The sequence below is a fragment of the Salminus brasiliensis genome, chromosome 12 (genome assembly GCF_030463535.1).
Source record: "Salminus brasiliensis chromosome 12, fSalBra1.hap2, whole genome shotgun sequence".
In the NCBI taxonomy this organism is placed as follows: Eukaryota; Metazoa; Chordata; class Actinopteri; order Characiformes; family Bryconidae; genus Salminus; species Salminus brasiliensis.
Genome location: NC_132889.1, coordinates 39,974,394 through 40,001,208, shown reverse-complemented (window position 1 = coordinate 40,001,208; position 26,815 = coordinate 39,974,394). Strand labels below are relative to the sequence as shown.

At 46.8% G+C, this 26,815-nt stretch overlaps 2 protein-coding genes across 2 annotated transcripts in view; both read right to left on the bottom strand.

Annotated features, from left to right (window-relative positions):
• The window catches only part of nsfa (N-ethylmaleimide-sensitive factor a), a 34,145-nt gene extending 20,286 nt beyond the window's left edge, over positions 1–13,859 (bottom strand). The window contains exon 1 of the mRNA XM_072693962.1: positions 13,772–13,859. Coding sequence (XP_072550063.1) covers positions 13,772–13,783 — 12 coding nt within the window. The 5' untranslated portion in view covers positions 13,784–13,859. The remainder of the gene's footprint in view (positions 1–13,771) is intronic.
• A 5,966-nt stretch (positions 13,860–19,825) lies between these two features.
• psmd11a (proteasome 26S subunit, non-ATPase 11a) lies at positions 19,826–25,423 on the bottom strand. Its single transcript, XM_072693184.1, has 13 exons — positions 25,316–25,423; positions 24,056–24,157; positions 23,739–23,935; positions 23,413–23,470; positions 23,091–23,285; positions 22,703–22,847; positions 22,518–22,578; positions 22,143–22,205; positions 21,809–21,934; positions 21,632–21,667; positions 21,435–21,486; positions 20,917–21,059; positions 19,826–20,495 (listed from the first exon to the last, which is right to left on the bottom strand). Exons 1-12 carry the CDS (start codon positions 25,401–25,403, stop codon positions 20,917–20,919), a joined length of 1,266 nt encoding a protein of 421 aa, XP_072549285.1. The 5' UTR covers positions 25,404–25,423; the 3' UTR covers positions 19,826–20,495.
• Positions 25,424–26,815: the final 1,392 nt, after the last annotated feature.

The window sequence follows — 26,815 nt, the reverse complement described above, 5'->3', positions numbered from 1 at the left end:
AGTCAATAAAACAGGACAATTTAAGGGGTGTTCTAATACTTTTGAACAGCCTCAGAAACAGCTGAGATCTGACTGGTTCTGCTGTCACACCAGGTTTTAGACTATGGTGTTTATGAGAACGAGGGCTGATCTGTAAAGCAGAGCTCAGAGTGACAGGCAGTCTACCAGCTTCATCACTGCTGGCTAGACAGAGCAGGAACACAAAAACCCTGCAGCACTGGCTGCCTGCCCATAAATCCCACCCCACTCATTCTTTCACCATCCATACAACACCCCACCCTACTACAACACCATATACAACACTACACCCAAACTATCACCCATTAAACCCTATACAACACCACATCCGATATACACCCTGTACTCCCTCTACCAGTGCTGTACTCCACCCTTTCTATGTCATACTCCTTTGAGAACTCACTGGTCACTCCAGAAGCTGGTCTTGGTGTAGTCATGGATGATCAGTTGTCGTTCTCAGGTTACAGTTCTGACTCGGTCCTGCAGATTTCTCCTGTACAACATCCGGAGAATTCCACCCTTCCTCTCTAGAGAGTCGCCCAAGTGCTCGTTCAGTCTCTCCTTACTTCGAGACTTGACCACTGCAGCTCTCTTCTGACTCTGGTCTACAAAGCCAAGACTGGACCAGCCAGCCCATCCGTACTTGATGGCGATGGTCAAAAGCCGATCTGCACCAAGAGCCCTTCCAGCTTCAAGTACAGCTCGGCTCGACCCGCCATCCTTTAAGATATACGGAAGACGAGCATCCAGACTTTTTACTGTCCTGCACCAAAGTGGAGGAACGAACTTCCCCTGGGTGTCCGAACAGTAAAGTCCAACGCTCGCTGTCCTCAAACCCAGACTGAAGACCCTCCTCCTTATTAGTCTATTCAAACTTTGGTTATTCTTGGGTAAATAGCAAAGCACTTTTGTAAGTCGCTCTGCAGTGTAACTCCCTCTATCAGTGTCATAATCCCTCTCTCAGTGCAGTACTCCCTCTCTCAGTGCAGTACTCCCTCTATCAGTGTCATAATCCCTCTCTCAGTGCAGTACTCCCTCTATCAGTGCAGTACTCCCTCTCTCAGTGCAGTACTCCCTCTATCAGTGCAGTACTCCCTCTATCAGTGCAGTACTCCCTCTATCAGTGCAGTACTCCCTCTATCAGTGCAGTACTCCCTCTATCAGTGTCATAATCCCTCTATCAGCGCAGTACTCCCTCTCTCAGTGCAGTACTCCCTCTATCAGTGCAGTACTCCCTCTATCAGTGTCATACTCCCTCTATCAGTGCAGTACTCCCTCTATCAGTGCAGTACTCCCTCTATCAGTGTCATACTCCCTCTATCAGTGCAGTACTCCCTCTATCAGTGTCATACTCCCTCTATCAGTGCAGTACTCCCTCTATCAGTGCAGTACTCCCTCTATCAGTGTCATACTCCCTCTTTCAGTGCAGTACTCCCTCTCTCAGTGCAGTACTCCCTCTATCAGTGTCATACTCCCTCTTTCAGTGCAGTACTCCCTCTATCAGTGCAGTACTCCCTCTATCAGTGTCATACTCCCTCTATCAGTGCATTACTCCCTCTATCAGTGCATTACTCCCTCTATCAGTGCAGTACTCCCTCTATCAGCGCAGAACTCCCTCTATCAGCGCATTACTCCCTCTATCAGTGCAGTACTCCCTCTATCAGCGCAGAACTCCCTCTATCAGTGCAGTACTCCCTCTATCAGCGCAGTACTCCCTCTCTCAGCGCAGTACTCCCTCTCTCAGTGCAGTACTCCCTCTATCAGTGTCATACTCCCTCTATCAGTGCAGTACTCCCTCTATCAGTGCAGTACTCCCTCTATCAGTGCAGTACTCCCTCTATCAGTGCAGTACTCCCTCTATCAGTGTCATAATCCCTCTATCAGTGCAGTACTCCCTCTATCAGCGCAGTACTCCCTGTATCAGTGTCATAATCCCTCTATCAGTGCAGTACTCCCTCTATCAGTGCAGTACTCCCTCTATCAGCGCAGTACTCCCTGTATCAGTGTCATAATCCCTCTATCAGTGTCATACTCCCTCTATCAGTGTCATACTCCCTCTTTCAGTGCAGTACTCCCTCTATCAGTGCAGTACTCCCTCTATCAGTGTCATACTCCCTCTATCAGTGCATTACTCCCTCTATCAGTGCATTACTCCCTCTATCAGCGCAGTACTCCCTCTATCAGCGCAGAACTCCCTCTATCAGTGCATTACTCCCTCTATCAGTGCATTACTCCCTCTATCAGTGCAGTACTCCCTCTATCAGCGCAGAACTCCCTCTATCAGCGCAGAACTCCCTCTATCAGCGCAGTACTCCCTCTCTCAGCGCAGTACTCCCTCTCTCAGTGCAGTACTCCCTCTATCAGTGTCATACTCCCTCTATCAGTGCAGTACTCCCTCTATCAGTGCAGTACTCCCTCTATCAGTGTCATAATCCCTCTATCAGTGCAGTACTCCCTCTATCAGCGCAGTACTCCCTGTATCAGTGTCATAATCCCTCTATCAGTGCAGTACTCCCTCTATCAGCGCAGTACTCCCTCTCTCAGTGCAGTACTCCCTCTATCAGCGCAGTACTCCCTCTATCAGTGTCATAATCCCTCTTTCAGTGCAGTACTCCCTCTATCAGTGCAGTACTCCCTCTATCAGTGTCATAATCCCTCTATCAGTGCAGTACTCCCTCTATCAGTGCAGTACTCCCTTTATCAGTGCAGTACTCCCTCTATCAGCGCAGTACTCCCTCTCTCAGTGCAGTACTCCCTCTATCAGCGCAGTACTCCCTCTATCAGTGTCATAATCCCTCTATCAGTGCAGTACTCCCTCTATCAGTGTCATAATCCCTCTATCAGTGCAGTACTCCCTCTATCAGTGCAGTACTCCCTCTATCAGTGCAGTACTCCCTCTATCAGTGCAGTACTCCCTCTATCAGTGTCATAATCCCTCTATCAGTGCAGTACTCCCTCTATCAGTGTCATAATCCCTCTATCAGTGCAGTACTCCCTCTATCAGCGCAGTACTCCCTCTATCAGCGCAGTACTCCCTCTCTCAGTGCAGTACTCCCTCTATCAGTGCAGTACTCCCTCTATCAGTGTCATACTCCCTCTATCAGTGTCATACTCCCTCTATCAGTGCAGTACTCCCTCTATCAGTGCAGTACTTCCTCTATCAGCGCAGTACTCCCTCTATCAGTGCAGTACTCCCTCTATCAGTGCAGTACTCCCTCTATCAGTGTCATACTCCCTCTATCAGTGCAGTACTCCCTCTATCAGTGCAGTACTCCCTCTATCAGTGTCATACTCCCTCTATCAGTGCAGTACTCCCTCTATCAGTGCAGTACTCCCTCTATCAGTGCAGTACTCCCTCTATCAGTGTCATACTCCCTCTATCAGTGCAGTACTCCCTCTATCAGTGCAGTACTCCCTCTATCAGTGCAGTACTCCCTCTATCAGTGCAGTACTCCCTCTATCAGTGTCATACTCCCTCTTTCAGTGCAGTACTCCCTCTATCAGTGTCATACTCCCTCTTTCAGTGCAGTACTCCCTCTTTCAGTGCAGTACTCCCTCTATCAGTGCAGTACTCCCTCTATCAGTGTCATACTCCCTCTCTCAGCGCAGTACTCCCTCTATCAGTGTCATAATCCCTCTATCAGCGCAGTACTCCCTCTCTCAGTGCAGTACTCCCTCTATCAGTGCAGTACTCCCTCTATCAGTGTCATAATCCCTCTATCAGTGCAGTACTCCCTCTATCAGTGCAGTACTCCCTCTATCAGTGCAGTACTCCCTCTATCAGTGTCATACTCCCTCTATCAGTGCAGTACTCCCTCTATCAGTGTCATAATCCCTCTTTCAGTGCAGTACTCCCTCTATCAGTGTCATAATCCCTCTATCAGTGCAGTACTCCCTCTATCAGTGCAGTACTCCCTTTATCAGTGCAGTACTCCCTCTATCAGTGCAGTACTCCCTCTATCAGTGCAGTACTCCCTCTATCAGCGCAGTACTCCCTCTCTCAGTGCAGTACTCCCTCTATCAGTGCAGTACTCCCTCTATCAGTGTCATAATCCCTCTATCAGCGCAGTACTCCCTCTATCAGTGTCATAATCCCTCTATCAGTGCAGTACTCCCTCTATCAGTGTCATAATCCCTCTATCAGTGCAGTACTCCCTCTATCAGTGTCATAATCCCTCTATCAGTGCAGTACTCCCTCTATCAGCGCAGTACTCCCTCTATCAGCGCAGTACTCCCTCTATCAGCGCAGTACTCCCTCTCTCAGTGCAGTACTCCCTCTATCAGTGCAGTACTCCCTCTATCAGTGTCATAATCCCTCTATCAGTGCAGTACTCCCTCTATCAGTGTCATACTCCCTCTATCAGTGTCATACTCCCTCTATCAGTGCAGTACTCCCTCTATCAATGCAGTACTCCCTCTCTCAGCGCAGTACTCCCTCTATCAGTGCAGTACTCCCTCTCTCAGTGTCATAATCCCTCTATCAGTGCAGTACTCCCTCTATCAGTGTCATAATCCCTCTATCAGTGCAGTACTCCCTCTATCAGTGTGATACTCCCTCTCTCAGTGCAATACTCCCTCTATCAGTGCAGTACTCCCTCTATCAGTGCAGTACTCCCTCTATCAGTGCAGTACTCCCTCTATCAGTGCAGTACTCCCTCTATCAGTGTCATACTCCCTCTATCAGTGCAGTACTCCCTCTATCAGTGCAGTACTCCCTCTATCAGTGCAGTACTCCCTCTATCAGTGTCATAATCCCTCTCTCAGTGCAGTACTCCCTCTATCAGTGCAGTACTCCCTCTATCAGTGCAGTACTCCCTCTATCAGTGCAGTACTCCCTCTATCAGTGTCATACTCCCTCTCTCAGTGCAGTACTCCCTCTATCAGTGCAGTACTCCCTCTATCAGTGTCATACTCCCTCTATCAGTGCAGTACTCCCTCTATCAGTGTCATAATCCCTCTATCAGTGCAGTACTCCCTCTATCAGTGCAGTACTCCCTCTATCAGTGCAGTACTCCCTCTATCAGTGTCATACTCCCTCTATCAGTGCAGTACTCCCTCTATCAGTGCAGTACTCCCTCTATCAGTACAGTACTCCCTCTATCAGTGTCATACTCCCTCTCTCAGTGCAGTACTCCCTCTATCAGTGCAGTACTCCCTCTATCAGTGCAGTACTCCCTCTATCAGTGTCATACTCCCTCTATCAGTGCAGTACTCCCTCTCAGTGCAGTACTCCCTCTATCAGTGTCATAATCCCTCTCTCAGTGCAGTACTCCCTCTATCAGTGCAGTACTCCCTCTATCAGTGCAGTACTCCCTCTATCAGTGCAGAACTCCCTCTATCAGTGCAGTACTCCCTCTATCAGTGCAGTACTCCCTCTATCAGTGTCATACTCCCTCTATCAGTGCAGTACTCCCTCTATCAGTGCAGTACTCCCTCTATCAGTGCAGTACTCCCTCTATCAGTGTCATACTCCCTCTATCAGTGCAGTACTCCCTCTATCAGTGTCATACTCCCTCTATCAGTGCAGTACTCCCTCTATCAGTGCAGTACTCCCTCTATCAGTGCAGTACTCCCTCTATCAGTGTCATACTCCCTCTTTCAGTGCAGTACTCCCTCTCTCAGTGCAGTACTCCCTCTATCAGTGTCATACTCCCTCTTTCAGTGCAGTACTCCCTCTATCAGTGCAGTACTCCCTCTATCAGTGTCATACTCCCTCTATCAGTGCAGTACTCCCTCTATCAGTGCAGTACTCCCTCTATCAGTGCAGTACTCCCTCTATCAGTGTCATACTCCCTCTTTCAGTGCAGTACTCCCTCTATCAGTGCAGTACTCCCTCTATCAGTGTCATACTCCCTCTATCAGTGCAGTACTCCCTCTATCAGTGCAGTACTCCCTCTATCAGTGTCATACTCCCTCTATCAGTGTCATACTCCCTCTATCAGTGCATTACTCCCTCTATCAGTGCAGTACTCCCTCTATCAGTGTCATACTCCCTCTATCAGTGCATTACTCCCTCTATCAGTGCAGTACTCCCTCTATCAGCGCAGAACTCCCTCTATCAGTGCATTACTCCCTCTATCAGCGCAGAACTCCCTCTATCAGCGCAGTACTCCCTCTATCAGCGCAGTACTCCCTCTCTCAGCGCAGTACTCCCTCTCTCAGTGCAGTACTCCCTCTATCAGTGTCATACTCCCTCTATCAGTGCAGTACTCCCTCTATCAGTGCAGTATCCCTCTATCAGTGCAGTACTCCCTCTATCAGTGCAGTACTCCCTCTATCAGTGTCATAATCCCTCTATCAGTGCAGTACTCCCTCTATCAGCGCAGTACTCCCTCTATCAGTGCAGTACTCCCTCTATCAGTGTCATACTCCCTCTATCAGTGCATTACTCCCTCTATCAGTGCATTACTCCCTCTATCAGTGCAGTACTCCCTCTATCAGTGTCATACTCCCTCTTTCAGTGCAGTACTCCCTCTATCAGTGCAGTACTCCCTCTATCAGTGTCATACTCCCTCTATCAGTGCATTACTCCCTCTATCAGTGCATTACTCCCTCTATCAGTGCAGTACTCCCTCTATCAGCGCAGAACTCCCTCTATCAGTGCATTACTCCCTCTATCAGTGCAGTACTCCCTCTATCAGCGCAGAACTCCCTCTATCAGTGCAGTACTCCCTCTATCAGCGCAGTACTCCCTCTATCAGTGCAGTACTCCCTCTCTCAGTGCAGTACTCCCTCTATCAGTGTCATACTCCCTCTATCAGTGCAGTACTCCCTCTATCAGTGCAGTACTCCCTCTATCAGTGCAGTACTCCCTCTATCAGTGCAGTACTCCCTCTATCAGTGTCATAATCCCTCTATCAGTGCAGTACTCCCTCTATCAGCGCAGTACTCCCTGTATCAGTGTCATAATCCCTCTATCAGTGCAGTACTCCCTCTATCAGCGCAGTACTCCCTCTCTCAGTGCAGTACTCCCTCTATCAGCGCAGTACTCCCTCTATCAGTGTCATAATCCCTCTTTCAGTGCAGTACTCCCTCTATCAGTGCAGTACTCCCTCTATCAGTGCAGTACTCCCTCTATCAGTGTCATAATCCCTCTATCAGTGCAGTACTCCCTCTATCAGTGCAGTACTCCCTTTATCAGTGCAGTACTCCCTCTATCAGTGCAGTACTCCCTCTATCAGTGCAGTACTCCCTCTATCAGCGCAGTACTCCCTCTCTCAGTGCAGTACTCCCTCTATCAGCGCAGTACTCCCTCTATCAGTGTCATAATCCCTCTATCAGTGCAGTACTCCCTCTATCAGTGTCATAATCCCTCTATCAGTGCAGTACTCCCTCTATCAGTGCAGTACTCCCTCTATCAGTGCAGTACTCCCTCTATCAGTGTCATAATCCCTCTATCAGTGCAGTACTCCCTCTATCAGTGTCATAATCCCTCTATCAGTGCAGTACTCCCTCTATCAGCGCAGTACTCCCTCTCTCAGCGCAGTACTCCCTCTATCAGTGCAGTACTCCCTCTATCAGCGCAGTACTCCCTCTCTCAGTGCAGTACTCCCTCTATCAGTGCAGTACTCCCTCTATCAGTGTCATACTCCCTCTATCAGTGTCATACTCCCTCTATCAGTGCAGTACTCCCTCTATCAGTGCAGTACTTCCTCTATCAGTGCAGTACTCCCTCTATCAGTGCAGTACTCCCTCTATCAGTGTCATACTCCCTCTATCAGTGCAGTACTCCCTCTATCAGTGCAGTACTCCCTCTATCAGTGTCATACTCCCTCTATCAGTGCAGTACTCCCTCTATCAGTGCAGTACTCCCTCTATCAGTGTCATACTCCCTCTTTCAGTGCAGTACTCCCTCTATCAGTGTCATACTCCCTCTTTCAGTGCAGTACTCCCTCTATCAGTGCAGTACTCCCTCTATCAGTGCAGTACTCCCTCTATCAGTGTCATACTCCCTCTATCAGTGCAGTACTCCCTCTATCAGTGCAGTACTCCCTCTATCAGTGCAGTACTCCCTCTATCAGTGTCATACTCCCTCTATCAGTGCAGTACTCCCTCTATCAGTGTCATACTCCCTCTATCAGGGCAGAACTCCCTCTATCAGCGCAGTACTCCCTCTCTCAGCGCAGTACTCCCTCTATCAGTGCAGTACTCCCTCTATCAGTGCAGTACTCCCTCTATCAGTGTCATACTCCCTCTATCAGTGTCATACTCCCTCTATCAGTGCAGTACTCCCTCTATCAGTGTCATAATCCCTCTATCAGTGCAGTACTCCCTCTATCAGCGCAGTACTCCCTCTCTCAGTGCAGTACTCCCTCTATCAGCGCAGTACTCCCTCTATCAGTGTCATAATCCCTCTTTCAGTGCAGTACTCCCTCTATCAGTGCAGTACTCCCTCTATCAGTGTCATAATCCCTCTATCAGTGCAGTACTCCCTCTATCAGTGCAGTACTCCCTTTATCAGTGCAGTACTCCCTCTATCAGTGCAGTACTCCCTCTATCAGTGCAGTACTCCCTCTATCAGCGCAGTACTCCCTCTCTCAGTGCAGTACTCCCTCTATCAGCGCAGTACTCCCTCTATCAGTGTCATAATCCCTCTATCAGTGCAGTACTCCCTCTATCAGTGCAGTACTCCCTCTATCAGTGCAGTACTCCCTCTATCAGTGTCATAATCCCTCTATCAGTGCAGTACTCCCTCTATCAGTGTCATAATCCCTCTATCAGTGTCATAATCCCTCTATCAGTGCAGTACTCCCTCTATCAGTGCAGTACTCCCTCTATCAGTGTCATACTCCCTCTATCAGTGCAGTACTCCCTCTATCAGTGTCATACTCCCTCTATCAGGGCAGAACTCCCTCTATCAGCGCAGTACTCCCTCTCTCAGCGCAGTACTCCCTCTATCAGTGCAGTACTCCCTCTATCAGTGCAGTACTCCCTCTATCAGTGTCATACTCCCTCTATCAGTGCAGTACTCCCTCTATCAGTGCAGTACTCCCTCTATCAGTGCAGTACTCCCTCTATCAGTGCAGTACTCCCTCTATCAGTGTCATAATCCCTCTATCAGCGCAGTACTCCCTCTATCAGTGTCATAATCCCTCTATCAGTGCAGTACTCCCTCTATCAGTGTCATACTCCCTCTATCAGTGTCATACTCCCTCTATCAGTGCAGTACTCCCTCTATCAATGCAGTACTCCCTCTCTCAGCGCAGTACTCCCTCTATCAGTGCAGTACTCCCTCTCTCAGTGTCATAATCCCTCTATCAGTGCAGTACTCCCTCTATCAGTGTCATAATCCCTCTATCAGTGCAGTACTCCCTCTATCAGTGTGATACTCCCTCTCTCAGTGCAATACTCCCTCTATCAGTGCAGTACTCCCTCTATCAGTGCAGTACTCCCTCTATCAGTGCAGTACTCCCTCTATCAGTGTCATACTCCCTCTATCAGTGCAGTACTCCCTCTATCAGTGCAGTACTCCCTCTATCAGTGCAGTACTCCCTCTATCAGTGTGATACTCCCTCTATCAGTGCAGTACTCCCTCTATCAGTGTCATACTCCCTCTATCAGTGCAGTACTCCCTCTATCAGTGCAGTACTCCCTCTATCAGTGCAGTACTCCCTCTATCAGTGTCATACTCCCTCTATCAGTGCAGTACTCCCTCTATCAGTGTCATACTCCCTCTATCAATGCAGTACTCCCTCTCTCAGCGCAGTACTCCCTCTATCAGTGCAGTACTCCCTCTCTCAGTGTCATAATCCCTCTATCAGTGCAGTACTCCCTCTATCAGTGTCATACTCCCTCTATCAGTGTCATACTCCCTCTATCAGTGTGATACTCCCTCTCTCAGTGCAATACTCCCTCTATCAGTGCAGAACTCCCTCTATCAGTGCAGTACTCCCTCTATCAGTGCAGTACTCCCTCTATCAGTGCAGTACTCCCTCTATCGGTGTCATACTCCCTCTATCAGTGCAGTACTCCCTCTCTCAGTGCAGTACTCCCTCTATCAGTGTGATACTCCCTCTCTCAGTGCAATACTCCCTCTATCAGTGCAGTACTCCCTCTATCAGTGCAGTACTCCCTCTATCAGTGCAGTACTCCCTCTATCAGCGCAGTACTCCCTCTATCAGTGCAGTACTCCCTCTATCAGTGTCATAATCCCTCTATCAGTGCAGTACTCCCTCTATCAGTGTCATACTCCCTCTATCAGTGCAGTACTCCCTCTCTCAGTGCAGTACTCCCTCTCTCAGTGCAGTACTCCCTCTATCAGTGCAGTACTCCCTCTATCAGTGCAGTACTCCCTCTATCAGTGCAGTACTCCCTCTATCAGTGTCATACTCCCTCTATCAGTGCAGTACTCCCTCTCTCAGTGCAGTACTCCCTCTCTCAGTGCAGTACTCCCTCTATCAGTGCAGTACTCCCTCTATCAGTGCAGTACTCCCTCTATCAGTGCAGTACTCCCTCTATCAGTGCAGTACTCCCTCTCTCAGTGCAGTACTCCCTCTCTCAGTGCAGTACTCCCTCTATCAGTGCAGTACTCCCTCTATCAGTGCAGTACTCCCTCTCTCAGTGCAGTACTCCCTCTCTCAGTGCAGTACTCCCTCTATCAGTGCAGTACTCCCTCTATCAGTGCAGTACTCCCTCTATCGGTGTCATACTCCCTCTATCAGTGCAGAACTCCCTCTATCAGTGCAGTACTCCCTCTATCAGTGCAGTACTCCCTCTATCAGTGCAGTACTCCCTCTATCAGTGCAGTACTCCCTCTATCAGTGCAGTACTCCCTCTATCAGTGTCATACTCCCTCTATCAGTGCAGTACTCCCTCTATCAGTGCAGTACTCCCTCTATCAGTGTCATACTCCCTCTATCAGTGCAGTACTCCCTCTCTCAGTGCAGTACTCCCTCTATCAGCGCAGTACTCCCTCTATCAGTGCAGTACTCCCTCTATCAGTGTCATAATCCCTCTATCAGTGCAGTACTCCCTCTATCAGTGTCATACTCCCTCTATCAGTGCAGTACTCCCTCTCTCAGTGCAGTACTCCCTCTATCAGTGCAGTACTCCCTCTATCAGTGCAGTACTCCCTCTATCAGCGCAGTACTCCCTCTATCAGTGCAGTACTCCCTCTATCAGTGCAGTACTCCCTCTATCGGTGTCATACTCCCTCTATCAGTGCAGTACTCCCTCTATCAGTGCAGAACTCCCTCTATCAGTGCAGTACTCCCTCTATGAGTCTCATACTCCCTCTATCAGCGCAGTACTCCCTCTGTAAGTAATAAATTGCTATATTTTAGCACCATCTATCATCCCCTGTTGTCTTTTCAGTTCCCAGTGATGGTCTTTTCCTGAAAGCAGAAGCACTGAGAGCTAAGCTGAATCCACATTAGTAGCACTGGAAAGCTGTGTCTCGGAGCTGCTGCAGTGGGGGCGAGGGGCAGCAGCAGACATGGCAAGGTTGCTGTGGAAAAGCTGCTTTCTGAACTAACGGGAAGCACTAAAGCCACAGCAGCATCCGGTCTCAGGCAGGAAAAGGATACATACCTTGAAAAATATAACAACCTTGAAGGCCAGCGCAAGCAAGAGGGAGGGGAAGAGGAGGTGAGAGAGAACACTGAACCAGCTGGGAACCAGACAGGTGTGTTAGGGAGTCTGGGTTTAGTTTGGTCAGTGTGAGACAGCATGCAGGAATCTACACCTACACCAATCAGTCTAATTACATCTGATTCTCAGCTTATTTAATTACACAGTTTAGGTTATCGGCCAATCAGTGGTCAGCATACACATCATACTTTAGTTAAAACCATGGATTTTGTTTTAAACAATTGATTTTTATTATTACAATATTAAATATAAAATACGACAGCAGGACTGTAAATGGCCTCGACTGAGGAATCTGGAGTTGGAATCTGGGGAAGTAGAGTTGGGGCCGTTTACAATGATAAACACTCCACAGTACCTTACAGCAGTTTACAGTTCTTTACAGCAGTCTACAGTTCTCTATAGTTCTCTACAGCAGTCTACAGTAGACTACAGTTCTCTACAGCAGTCTACAGTAGACTACAGTTCTCCACAGAACTCTGCAGTAGTCTACAGCAGTCATAGTTCTCTACCGCTCTCTACAGTAGTATACAGTAATCTATGGTTTTCCACAGTACTACAGTATGCTAAAGTAGTCTACTGCTCTCTACAGTAGTCTACAGTACTCTACAGCACTGTACAGTAGTCTACAGTACGTTACAGAACTCTACAGTAGTCTACAGTACGTTACAGTACTCTATAATTTTCCACAGTACTACAGAACTCTCTAGCAGTCTACAGTTTTTTGTAGTAGTCCACAGTACTCTACAATTTTCCACAATGCTATACAATATGCTACAGTACAGTAGTCTACAGCTGTCTACAGTAGTTTATAGTAGTCTATAGTTATCTACAGTACTGTACATTAGTCCTCTGTGTTTTGCAGTACTCTACAGTATTCTACAGTACTCTGATCTGACCAGCCAACTATGACCACACCTCTCCTGAAGAGCATCACATTAAGCAGATCTTTACTGTCTCTTTAATCGACTCTCGTTACTTAAACCCATCCCTAACCCTCAGTACTACTCCCAGTCCTAAACTCCATACTAAGCCTAGTGCTAAACTTTACATATTGTAAAAGTGTGAGGGTGAGAAAATGACTGCCTGAGAGAGAGAGAGAGAGTGAGTGAGAGAGAGTGAGAGTGAGAGTGAGACGAAGAGAGAGTGCATGTGTGTCAGTATCTAAATATAGCTGCTGTACGGATTAGAGATCACAAACACACACACACACACACACACACACACACACACACACAGTGAGGACAGTAAAAATGATCTCAAGTTCTTTTTGATCTTTAGCGCTGACCCTCCCCCCTTGTTTATGATCATAGTGATTTTAATGGTTTACTCTTGATCGATTTTAAACGTCCTAATAAAAATAAAACAATGAATAAATTACTGTAATCTAATCATAATTAACACCATCATAATAAAACAACAGAATCGTGTATTGTCATGATATAATCTATAAATATCACACATAATAAATAAAACCTTATTTTATTTATTATTATATTGGATTATTATTATTAATAATATGAACAACAGCTAAATGCCAACTCACTTCAATTGATCATCCTGATCATTAATAAAAAGCAATAACGCGCGCGCAACACAGATGACTTTTATTTTGGAGGTTTTATATGGAGGCATTTTAGACACCAGGGTGACATTTTCTGGCGTGTACGCGCGCGCGTGTAATCTAGCTTTAGTGATGTCAAGGTTAAACCCCAGCACCATTACCGCATTAACACACACACACACACACACACACACACGCACGCGACCCTTTAAAGTACGTTCTGCTGTTGAGCTCGATCCGGTTCGGTGAAGGAGTTTCAAGGATCGGAACCTGCAGCAATGCAGCACGCACACACACACACACACACACACACACACTAACCCTCTCTCAACCTCTTCACACACCAGCGCGAGCTTTGTCTATGCACTAATACCGCAGTGATGCATCACTAACATTAATGATGCACGAACAGAAACCCAGACTGCTCTGCGTGTCTTAGCACATCACAGGCTCGCGCTGCATTTATTTATTTAATTACTTGTTTATTTACTAACATCTTAAGTACACACACACATCACACACACTCACTCTGTTACATCATCAATTTAGTCAATGATTAATCAGATTAAATCGATTAAATGTATTAAATTGCAATTTTCTTACCCGGGCGGCCATGTTGGCGTGTGCTCGCGCTCTCCTGCTGCAGAGAAGATTCAGCACCGCGGACAGCAGCACCCCATCAGCAGCGCGCGCTGCGGTCGAACACTGCAATTACACATACTCGAAACGGCCTCGCGTGGCAGCATGGTGTAATTACACCCAGTATTTAAGACTCAGTATTTTTTGATCAATTTCACTTTTGAAGTTCTGTTCATTATTTTTACATTTTTATTTTTAATGACTTTTGTGTTTTTATTTTTGTGATCAGCTCCTGCTTTCTGTGTGAAAGTTTGGCTACACTGTAAATGAGGGATACTTCACAGTTTACTGTCCATATGTGTAGCCGAGCTTTCACCCAGAAACAGGAACTGATCACAAAACATAAAAATACAACAGTAAAAATGTCAAATTAATGAACAGAACTTCAAAAATAATATTGGTAGAAAATACTATGTGTGTATAGATACACACACACACACACACACACTATACTGTTTTTTTATTGAAAATTATATATAGTTTATTGCCTCATTGCACTCTGAAATTGGAATTGGAATCAATTTATGGACCAAAATGTATTCTAAACAACTTCTTCTGACTCTACCTTTGGCAGATATAAACAGATGAACACGATCGTGACATTTCTTTTACAATAAAAATCTAATATTCTTCAGAAAGTTGTTGTAGAGGTTCCCCTTCTACAAAGAGAACGAGGTGGGCTCTGGACTGTGTGTGCTGAAAAAGAGCAGCCTGTGTTTAAAAGATAGAAAGATGCTAAAGAGCCAGAAGTGTCAGAAGCAGAGAAAGGCCCGTCTCCCTCCACCCATCCTCACCCTCTTCTATAGAGGGACCATAGAGAGCATCCTGAGCAGCTGCATCACTGCCTGGTTTGGGACCTGCACAGCCTCTGACCGCAAGTCCCTCCAACGCATTGTGAGGACAGCTGAGAGGATCATCGGAGTCTCTCTCCCCTCCGTTATGGACATTTACACCACCCGCTGCATCTGCAAAGCAACCAGCATTGTGGATGACTCCACCCACCCTTCACACAGACTGTTCTCCCTCCTGCCATCAGGAAGAAGGTACCGCAGCATCCGGTCCAACACGACCAGCCTCTGCAACAGCTTCTTCCCCCAAGCCATCAGACTTCTCAACTCAACTCAACTTCTGAACTGATGTCTTTTCTGCTACATGCTCTCTCTCTCTCTCTCTCTCTCTTTCTCCAACCATTTACCCCAGACAACATGGGAAGCATTTGCACTAATAACTTTACTACCTCACTGGACTCAATATTTATTACACACTGCAGAATTTGCACACTACCCCTAATTATGTATTATCCTCTGTCTGTACTGTGTTGTGTTGTCTGTCTGCACTTGTGTTCTGTATGCACTGTGTCTATGTTGCACCATGGTCCTGGAGGAACGTTGTTTGGTTTCACTGTGTTCTCTGTATGTAGCTGAAATGACAGTAAAACCCACTTGACTTGACTTGACTTGAGAAGCTGGTGACCAAACCTACAGTCCAAGATGGCCAAGTTTAACCAACCGAGAGCTTTTGTTTCAAGAAACCGGCAGAATGGAAGACAGGCTGGACAAGAGGAGGGCAGCGCACAAGCAGCCTCGTATTCGCTTCAGGCAGGGAAGCAGAGAATCTTTTCAGCTCGTTCACGGGGGGAGAAGATAAAGGCGATGGATACTTCATTCCGAAACGAGAGTGGAGACAGTTACCCGTGCTTTGTGTGAACTCTCTGAGCACAGCCTGTTCGGAGCTAAACGCCAGGAACACATTATAGACCGAAGAACTGTCACAAAAACTGCAGCTCATTCCAAACAGGAAGCTCGTCAGTCTGCACCCACCATACAGGAAGTAGCACAGGAGCAAAGTAATCACACAGAATGGCCTAAACAAAACAGAGACAGGGACGATGAGAGGGATCTCAAGGATAAGGGCCACAATAAATGTGGTAGAAAAAACATACAAAAATGCAAGTGTCCAGCTCTCAAGTCAACATGTACAGAAGTAAACTGCTGAGTGATGAGCAAGAATCCTACTTTCTGGGCTCCGTTACCAGCACTAACTCCCATGAGGACGAAAGGGCAGCACAGTTTAAATAGGTGAAGCTCCAGTAAAATTTAAGACAGATCCTGGAGCTGATGTGTGTGAAGACACATGACAAAAAGCTGTTTGATGCTAACGCTGCACTAAGAGGACAAGGGGGCATCTAAAGTGCATGGGCCAAATCACCTGAGTCGACGGTGAGAGCATCAATATCCTACTCAGCAGACCAGTAGCCCAGGCAGTGGGACAAGTGAAAACCCAGTGAAAACCCAACCCTATGCAGTTCACACAGTCTGCAGAATTCCCATACCACGCTTAAAGCCGGGAAAGGAGGAACTAGAGAGAATGGAGGCTAATGACATCATAGAAAAGGAGCCGGACCCACAGAGCAACCCCACTCACAGTGCCAGCTCCAAAGAATTCAGGAGAGGTGCGTATCTGCGGTCGAGAGAGAGGGTTATTCTTCCAACTGCAGAGGAAATCATTGCTGGCCTGAGCGGCTCCACAGTTTTCTCCTCATTAGCCGCAGCAGCAGATTCTGGCAAAGTCCGCTCGACAAAGACTCACAGCATTTATGACGCCCCTTCACCAGAGTTAAACGTCTTCCTTTTGGTATCACCAGCGCTCCTGAAATCTACCAGAGAAAGATGGTAGAAGCACTGAAAGGCTTACAGGGGGTGTCAGTTTACATGAACAACATAATTATTCATGGAAGGGAGACTTCACGGAGGGTGTTGGAGAGGTTGGAGCAAAGTGATCGATGGTCTGCGACAGCCCAGCTAAAGTGTCAGCAATCAACGATCTTTCACCACCAGAGAATGTCCAGGAGCTCAAAAGAGTGCTGGGACTGGTCAACTATCTGGGAAAGTATATCCCAAACCTAGCCACAGTGGGTCAACCATTGTATGAGTTACTGAAATATGGATGAGGCAGATGTCCAACCCCACGGCAGAGTATGCACCAGGTAAGACTCCATTATCGCTGACAAACTGTCAAGGAGCCCCTCCAAAGACACACAGAGTGACGTTGACAAACACAATGATGTACAGGTCTACGTGGCATTTGTCATCGAGGCCATGCCTGCCACAAACCAGAAGATGGATGCAGATTCTGAGCAGGTACGTACGGTCAGGGTGGCCAGAGCACATTAAGAAAACACACACCAGTCTTAGAGTCTTTCCCTGAGACGTGAACTGTCTGTGCACAACGGGTTAGTGACCAGAGGCAACCGAATAATCATACCAGAAGCACTGAGAGATACTGGATCGTATTCATGATGGACATCAGGGCTTGTCTAAGTGCAGGGGGAGAGCAAACACCTCAGTCCTGTGGCCGGGAATATCATCCCACATCAAAGACAAGGTCTTACTGTGTCAATCATGTCAGCTTACATGAGCTCAGTCCAGGGAACCACTGCTCTCTGCACCGCTTCCTGGCAGACCATGGAAAAGAATTGTGGAAATTCACGAAAAACACGAAACGCAAAGCTACCTAGTGCTGTCAGATTACTCCTCCAGGTATATTGAAATTTCAGACATGCCAGTGCCAACTAGTGCCCAAGTAGTGAAAAAAGGCCGGTATAGAATCGCTGACGAGGTGATCAGTGACAAATGGGCCTCAGTTTACAAGCACAGAGTTCAAAGAACTAGTTCAGGAACTTGACTTCTCACATATAACCTCCAGCCTGCACCTCCTCCTCATGCTGGTCACCAGCCTGGTCACACACTGCTGTGGGATGGATCCCATTCTTTAACCAGCATTTGTCACAAGTTGGCCAACGTGGTTGTGTTGGTGTGGGTGCACACTTTGACTCTGCGATCCAGCTGTCGTAGGCAGAATCTGGACTCATCGCTGAACATCACGCTCCTCCACATGACCAGGTTCTTGGGATGTCGTCTTCTCTAACATTCCCCTTTATCTGGAACCTGATACTAGGGCTCACTCCAAATAATGCTGCAATTTGGTGTTGCTGAACACCGGCTTGAAGTTGTCCTATCGAACGGGCCCTATCCAGATCAGTCAAACGTGGCATGCTGATCCTTGGAGCGGACACCTACTGACCACTGTAGCAGGGCCCATGCTCACAGGTGCTGCCAATCAGGTGCCAATGAGGGGTACCTGAAGCTCAGAACAAGTGTCAATAGCAGCAGCAGAATAAGCTGTTTTGGCAATTTGTAGGGGTGCAGCCCACACCTTCAGCTCTGCTGCTTGTCCCACACATGCATGTTCCATTTAAAAAGGAAATGAACAGAGTAAGATTTACTGCCAAGAAGCAAGAAATAATCTACCAAACACACAAGTTTATATACACTTACTACACTACACAACACACAGACACACACACACTGTACAGGTGTGGCCAAAAGTTTTCAGACAGACACAAATGTATTTTTAAAATTATATATATATATCCTTTTATCAGACGTTTATGTGGTTTTACAGAAGAACAAAATCTTCACTGACAATCGTGATGATGGTGGGCGGCTCCTGTTTGGAGCAAGATGGAGGAGTGATCTGATTTGCCAAGCTCAGGTACACCTCCTGAAAGGGGGTGTAGCAGTGGTCCAGAGTCCATGTTATCTGCATGCTGCATGAGATGTACTGGAAGAACTTGTGTGGTACTTTTCTCAGGTTTGCTTTGTTAAAGTATAAAACAAGAGTGACTGCAGAGTTAATGGCCTCGTATAGTTTCTCAGAGTGCCAGGTCTGTGGCAGCCTGCAGGGTTTTAGACACAGCACAAAGAACAAACCCAGAGACCCTCTCAGCAACACCGGCCCCTGGCTACGACTTCAAATGCCTTTTCTTTCAAGTGATGAAGCAGGAAACCCAGTTTCCCATGATCTCCAGCTCTTAACCAGCCTGTCGCTTCAGCCCATCTAACCCAGTTTTTTTTAACAACAAACAGAATTATAGGCATCACTTCACCTGCAGCATCCAATACAGAATCCCCATCCACCTTCAACTGTATCAGATACAACTGAACTCTAAGCTGAATGTTAATGACTGTCTATAGAACGCAACCCTGCACCTTAATCCTTAACCCTAACTTTAACCCTTAACACTAACCCCTACCCCTTAACCCTAACTTTAACCCTTAACCCTAACCCCTACCCCTTAACCCTAACTTTAACCCTTAACCCTAACCCCTTAACCCTAACTTTAACCCTTAACCCTAACTTTAACCCTTAACACTAACCCCTACCCCTTAACCCTAACTTTAACCCTTAACCCTAACCCCTACCCCTTAACACTAACCCCTACCCCTTAACACTAACCCCTACCCCTTAACCCTAACTTTAACCCTTAACACTAACCCCTACCCCTTAACACTAACCCCTACCCCTTAACCCTAACTTTAACCCTTAACACTAACCCCTACCCCTTAACACTAACCCCTACCCCTTAACCCTAACTTTAACCCTTAACACTAACCCCTACCACTTAACGCTAACTTTAACCCTTAACACTAACCCCTACCCCTAATCTTTACCTCTACAAGGATTCTATGATAGACCATCCATTTAAAGTGACTAAAGTATTTACTGAGGTTTGAGTCTCTTAAGGCAGAGTATCGTCTGATGCTGATCTGATCTTTATGTTTGTTTAAATAATCCCCTGAAACTTCAGCTCCTTTACAACACTGCAGTTAACTCACCTCCTGTACATGTGTGCGTGTATATGTTTTAGCATTAGCTGCTTTCTCTTGGTTGGCTGGTTTAAAACCAAATGAGTGCGGTTCTCCTGCTGGTCAAACAGACCGTTTTTGACTACACTTCTCAGAGATGAATTCAGGCATTGCATTCCACTGTAGAACAGTTCCACACTGCAGACTCTGAACCGGAGAACCGGCCCGTACCAAAGGCACCAAGAGTACAGCAGAAGATGCGTTGCTAGAACGCAACAGAACAAAAGGATCATAACTGAACCAGCCGATATCAACTACTTTATAATATTAATCCCTGTCTCTCACACACACTCACACACACACACACACACACACTTGGTGACTTTATTATGGTCTTAGCGTTATAAAAATGTGACAGCATGGCAGGTGCCTGGCAACGTTATTTACAACAAACGGAGGTTGGGTGTGGTGTTGGAGGTGGGGCTTGGAGGTGTTTCAGGGTGGCAGGAATGCAGTCTGGACATTTCCCTCCACTCTTCTGCTCCGCTTATAAAGAACACCCCAGACTGCGGCACTGCAGCCATGAAGGCAGCCTGTGCAGCTGAAGCAGGTCCTGCAGGAACACGAGGGAGGAGGGTGCGAGATAGGGGACAGAAAATGGGGATTGTGGTGGTGGTCCGTGGCCAAGAAGACAGGCCTTCACACTGGCAACAGTGTGGATCATCCATGTGTCCACATCGGTCTGAGATCTATGAATATTTACATTTCATACAGAGCAGGTGAGCGCTTCATTAGTACTTCCTGATGGCCCGCAGGGGGCGCTCAACATACAAACGACAGCTGAAAAACAAAGAGGGGGAAATCCTGCCGCAGCCAAGATCTGTCCACTGAGGGAACATTCCAAAAGTCAGAGGGAAAGCAGCCCACCAGCCGCTTCAGAGGCGGGGATGGGGGGGGGGGGGAGGAGTCCTTTAAGTCTGTCTCTGCCCCGCTGGACCCCTCGCCGGCCTTGCTGTCAGCTGCTAGAATCAAACTTCTACCTAAGGAGAACCACAACAGTGAGAAAGTTAACGCCTGTGCGCAAAGGGTTGTTCAGTGTTTGCTGTAGTAAAGACCTCTGGCTGGAGGAGGGATGAATTCCTACAGTTTTGTGCTTTTCCTACTCAAGACTCAGGTTTAGGCGGTTTGTTAGAGAAGAGACATCAGGACACTACTAGACCGCGGACCTCGTTACTCACCCCAGCTACAGCTGCCGTAGTAGAACCTGTTATGAAGGTTCTTTAACTGACTTTAATATGTCTGTACAGAACTAAAAGTTTCACTACTGCTACGACTAAGTCCAAGAACCTGTTTTCTGTTTCAGAGACAGAGAAAGGTGTGTGTGTGGAGTACAGTGTGAACGGCGTGTGTAATTTGGAGTTGAGATATGCTGTACAGCAGTGGAGGTGTTCAGGATCTCACCTATGTGAGCTTCTTGGCTTTGTTGTAGAGAGAGTCCACCACCCTGCTCATGTTCTGAATGGTCTCCAGAGCTGCTTCGTACGTTTTATCTACAGGCGGCTCGTCGAATACAATAAGAACTCCTTCACCCTGGTCCAGAATACCTGTAGAACAATAGAGGTAATGAACAGGTAAAGAGAATTGACCAGGTTCTGCTTGCAGAACACTGAAGCGGTCCTGCAGAAGAACCCCACAGTAAATAAAGAACGGATTCTGTTAACGGGTCCTCAGTAAGGATCTGCTGTTGAGGTTCTCTTACAGACTTGAATTCTCAAATGAGTGAAACTACGGGCAGCGAATCCAGAAAGTAAAAATCCAGTCAAGTTTGTTCAGACTAGGGTTTTTTAAAAATAAATAAATAAATAAATAAATAAATCTAACTGAGACCCAGGTGATCTCCGTCCGGCTGCAGATCTAAATATGTCTTAACTGAAACACTAACAGAAGAGCTTTTCCGAAAAGTTCTGATGCGAAATTACCGTGAAATTTCTTATCTAGGATCATCTGCGACAGTTTCCTCTCCACATCTCCCTGCGACAGAGGAGAACACTATTAAACACCATTCCAACACCACATCCCACTGCTAAAGGAGAACCCACCTCGACTACATTCTAACTAGGACAGGGTTTTTAACTAGCACAGAACTCAGGGCTGGGGTTCTAGCTCAGCTCCTCACCTTTGAGAGTTTGATGAGACTGGAGATGTGCTCAATCTGTAAAGAACAGAGACAGGAACCGTGAAGAGAAGGTACTACAGAGAACTGATACAACAGGCAAGAAAGGTAGGCTTGGGGACGTCCAGTCAGGAACGAACAGTCAGGAACAGCTGGTCAGATGAAGGAGGAAAAGCTGACCTGCACTCTGGAGAAGGGCTCGATAACTCGGATGAGGTTCTGCTCCAGCAGGTTGTCGTAGAGTTTGGCCAAATGTGTGCTGATGATGGGGTCTTCCCTCAGCTCCGCCCTGTAATCCGTCAGAGCCTGAAACAGACCGGACATTGATTCACCAGAGATCATTCATGGAATACAGGCGGAACATTGAGTTGGAAAAAAATGGGAAAAATAAAACCGGCCGAAAGACAAAAGATCAAACACAAACAAACAAACAAAAACTCATCTCAGAGAAAGATTTTAATGCGAATTCTGTTCTTATGTTTCTGAAAGTAATGACCATTGAGTGACCTCTCACCTTCTCAAAGTCAGAGAGTGACCGATTCTTACTGGCTTGGGCGACACACTTTAGAGCGTCTGTCTGAAGAACAATACAAAACACCATACAGTCAGAACACACACACACAGAGTTCAGCACTAACACACTGCTTTTCCCACTTTAGGTTATTTAAAGTGAATAGCAGGGGGCGCAGCAGTATCTTACAGGAGCTTCAGAAGTGACCCAATTGTGCTTTAGGAAGCAGTCAATCACATAAAAACACTAATCCAGCCAATCACAACCAGACTGTGTGCCTTTCAGTAGCTTGACAGAGTTTAATAAAGTGCTAAAGACCGGCCGCCAAAAACATGCTGGTGTTCTGACCTGGGATGACCCAGACTGACCTACACTCACCTGCCTGCCAGCGTATCTGAGGGCAAGTTTTCCACTGATCAGAGCCTGAACATCCTCCGGCCTGCAAGATAGACCAGCGTCAGCTTGTTCATCATCATCATCATCATCATCATCAAGAAGTTGCTCACGCTGCAGTGACATTACTCCAGAACAGTTTCTAGATAGAAAGCACAGGGGGAACGTACGCGTTCAGCATGATTTTGCAGAGCAGCATGTATTTGAGAGCGGTGATGGCGCGTGGGCTGTCGATGGAGTCATTTCCTTCAAACGCTTCGTAAAAATACGAATACGCCGTTTTCCAGTCCTTCTCCTCTGCAGCGTGGATTATTCCTGAAACACACACACACACACACACACACACACACACACACACACACACACACACACACACCTCAGCGGATAACATCACTGCAACACTGCCTGCAGTTCATTTCGCACGAAGTTGTAGATATGAGCTCCACCATGTCATCTCAAACTGCTAATTCTGTTTGGTCATTACACCTCACTGCAGAGTGTGTGTGTGTGTGTGTGTGTGTGTGTGTGTGAGAGAGAAAGAGAGAAAGCGTGTCTGACCTGACTGCATGTCGAGAGCTGCCTGCAGTTTGGGGGGGCAGTAGATGGCGTTAGCGGTGGTCCGGGCGGAGGTGAGAGCAGCACGGGCTTTGGGCAGATTACTGAGAGCGTGATACGTCTTACTCTCCAACAGCTGAACCTCCACCAGCAGAGCCTTATCATCCAACTTCTTCAGCTCCTGCAGCAGCACAGAACCTACACAGACAGGCACACAGACAGGCACACAGACAGGCACACAGACAGGCACACAGACAGGTGTAATGAGTGTTCTGCTGATTAAGGATCAGTGATTCTCAATCTTAGTAGATAGTGCTGAACTCACCGAGCTGCAGAGCCTCCTGATACCGCTTAGTGTCAAAATAAAGAGAGACCAGACGGGCCTGAGAAAACACACACACACACACACATACATACATACCCTCATAAAGTGTGTGTGTGTATCAAAGCAGTCTATCTTTAAAATCTTCCACTATAGTCAGTCTGTGAACCCCAGCCTGCTGAACACCTCACTCCTCTGTTGCCTTCAGACCCCTCCTCTGCCAGTCCGTAGGCCCTGTCCTAGACTCTACATCAAACAACTCTGTGGGATTCTCTACAGAAGTGGCCAGTGGGCTGGTTAACTGGTAAAGCGTGTGTGTGTGTGTATACCTCCAGGGCCTGTCGGAGGAACGTCCTCTTTTCGGATTTGGCCCACTCAATGCACTCAAGACAGAGCTCAACCTCCTGACCTGTTGCTGCCTCCATGTCCAAGAACAGGTCGAGCAGGGAGCGCACCAACCGGGCCGCCTTCGCCTTACTGATGGAGTTCAGGAACGGACGCACGTACTTCAGCAGCCCCCCCAACTCTATATACACACACACACACACACACACACACAAATAAATCATAAAGTCAGAAAGGCTCTTACCAGTGACCTGTCCGGTCTGTGTTATTGGTCAGTAATTGAGAGGTATAAAGCTCGTACCAGCAGCCTGTCCGGTTTTGGCCAGAAGCCCTCCAAGCTCCAGGATGCTCTGCTCCTTGACACGCACAGCCTCCTCATCACTGTCCTGCACATCACGCTTCACTGCAGAACCACAAGAATGGGGTTCTACTGTAAGACTCAGTTCTAGTCCACCACAAAGTACCAAGCCATGTTTCTGAGAAGAGCTCGGCTCTAGAACCTGCTTTTAGAACCAGATCATTAAAATGGTGGAGGGATACATGCTGCAGGGTGTAGTGCAGCTACAGAAAGTAGTCCCTAAAGAGAACTGCATTAGTTCAGATTCTCTATTCACTATTTTACCTTCATCATCATCATCATCATCTTCATCATCATCATCATTCCTTATAAAACTCAGAAGACTCGAGTAGCTGCACTGGTGGGTTTGGATAGGAGATAAATTATGGGCTGTATCTGTGTTGTAGTCATGGTGACGGATGCCTGCTTCCATTCACCAACTCAAAGAAATCAGTGGGTCAGTTTCTCTACCCCCCCCTCCCTCCCTCCCTCCCCCTCCCGCTCCCTCTTTAGTTTAGACATAAACTATGACAGAAACATCCAGCACAGAGCGTTTATTAGTAGAACAGCCCAGAAAGGCTTGAAATGGTGTTAAGGTTAAGGTTAGGGTGTTTAGGGTTAGGGTGTTTAGGGTTAGGGTGTTTAGGGTTAGGGTGTTTAGGGTTAGGGTGTTAAATATTAAAGCCCGTGTTCGAGGGAACAGGGTTAGGGTTAGGCTGGGTTAGGGTGTTTAGGGTTAGGGTGGGTTAGGGTTAGGGTGTTTAGGGTTAGGGTGGTTTAGGGTTAGGGTGTTTAGGGTTAGGGTGTTTAGGGTTAGGGTGTTTAGGGTTAGGGTGTTAAATATTAAAGCCCGTGTTCGAGAGAACAGGTCCACCTTAAACAGCGCAGCTGCTCCAGTAGCGACGCCGCTGCAGCTTTTAAGGTGGACCGAATCCTTTAACTCGAAGCTGAGGACTGACCCCTCAACAGCAGTGCGGTCAGACCGCGGATAAACAACACGCGCCATCTCTAAAACCACAGACTCCCAGACAGAGCCTGTAAAGCCACCCGGAACGAAAACAGCCATTAGTCTGAGAAACGGAGCTCATTTAGCCGTTAGCAGTTAGCTGCTGTAGCCGGTGAGTCAGCAGCAGCGCCCGGGTTAGCGGCTCCGCCGTGCTGCGGTGAAGGTCCCGGTGCCGGTGATGATGTGGCTCGAGCGGTTCACACGTTACCCAGACCTACCGATCGCGTGTAAAATATCAATGCTGGCGTTTCTGTCCGTGATGAGGAGAGACTGCGCTCTCTGGAACTCCACCGCCGCAGCCGCCATCTTACACACACTCCCCAACACAGCGCACAACACACCCGCTTTCAGGCCAAACACACCCGCTTTAGGGCGGGGCCTGCCCCTCCTGCGCTGGGATTGGTTGGAAGTTCGAGGTCGCGATAGAGGGAGCTGAGCAAGGATTGGCAAACGTAAGGGGCTCGTCATCTTACCGTGACGAAAAAAGCAAGTGGGCAATCGTAGCTGGCGTGGGCGTGTCTTGTCCGACCACAGGAAATAACTACAGACTACAGAGCATTCTGGGAGATGTAGTTAGATAAAATGGAAACGCTCGCTTCATTAAAATTTTAATTCAGTTCAGTTCAGTGTAATTCAGTTCAGTCTAATTCAGTTCAGTTCAGTGTAATTCAGTTAATTTCAGTGTAATTCAGTTCATTTCAGTTCAGTGTAATTCAGTTCAGTGTAATTCAGTTCAGTTCAGTTCAGTGTAATTCAGTTCAGTTCAGTGTAATTCAGTTCAGTGTAATCCAGTTCAGTGTAATTCAGTTCAGTTCAGTGTAATTCAGTTCAGTCTAATTCAGTTCAGTCTAATTCAGTTCAGTTCAGTCTAATTCAGTTCAGTGTAATTCAGTTCAGTCTAATTCAGTTCAGTTCAGTGTAATTCAGTTCAGTGTAATTCAGTTCTGTTCAGTGTAATTCAGTTCAGTGTAATTCAGTTCAGTTCAGTTCAGTGTAATTCAGTTCAGTGTAATTCAGTTCAGTGTACTTCAGTTCAGTTCAGTGTAATTCAGTTCAGTGTACTTCAGTTCAGTTCAGTGTAATTCAGTTCAGTGTAATTCAGTTCAGTTCAGTGTAATTCAGTTCAGTGTAATTCAGTTCAGTTCAGTTCAGTGTAATTCAGTTCAGTTCAGTGTAATTCAGTTCAGTGTAATTCAGTTCAGTTCAGTTCAGTGTAATTCAGTTCAGTGTAATTCAGTTCAGTCTAATTCAGTTCAGTTCAGTGTAATTCAGTTCAGTTCAGTGTTCTTTAGTTCAGTGTAATTTAGTTCAATCCAGTTTAATTTGGTTTAGTGTAATTTGGTTCAGTGTAAATTAGTTCAGTTAATTGTATTTCAGTTCAGTGTAATTCAGTTCAGTGTAAGTTGGTTCAGTGTAAATTAGTTCAGTTAATTGTAATTCAATTCAGTTCAGTGTAATTTGGTTCAGTGTAACTTGGTTCAGTGTAATTTAGTTCAGTGCAAATCAGTTCAGTGTAATTTGGTTCAGTGTAAATCAGTTCAGTGTAATTTGGTTCAGTGTAATTCAGTTCAGTGTACGTCATTTCAATTCAGTGTAATTTAATTCAGTTCAGTGTAATTAGGTTCAGTTCAGTGTACTTCAATTCAATTCAGTGTAATTTAATTCAGTTCGGTGTAATTAGGTTCAGTTCAGTGTACTTCAATTCAATTCAGTGTAAT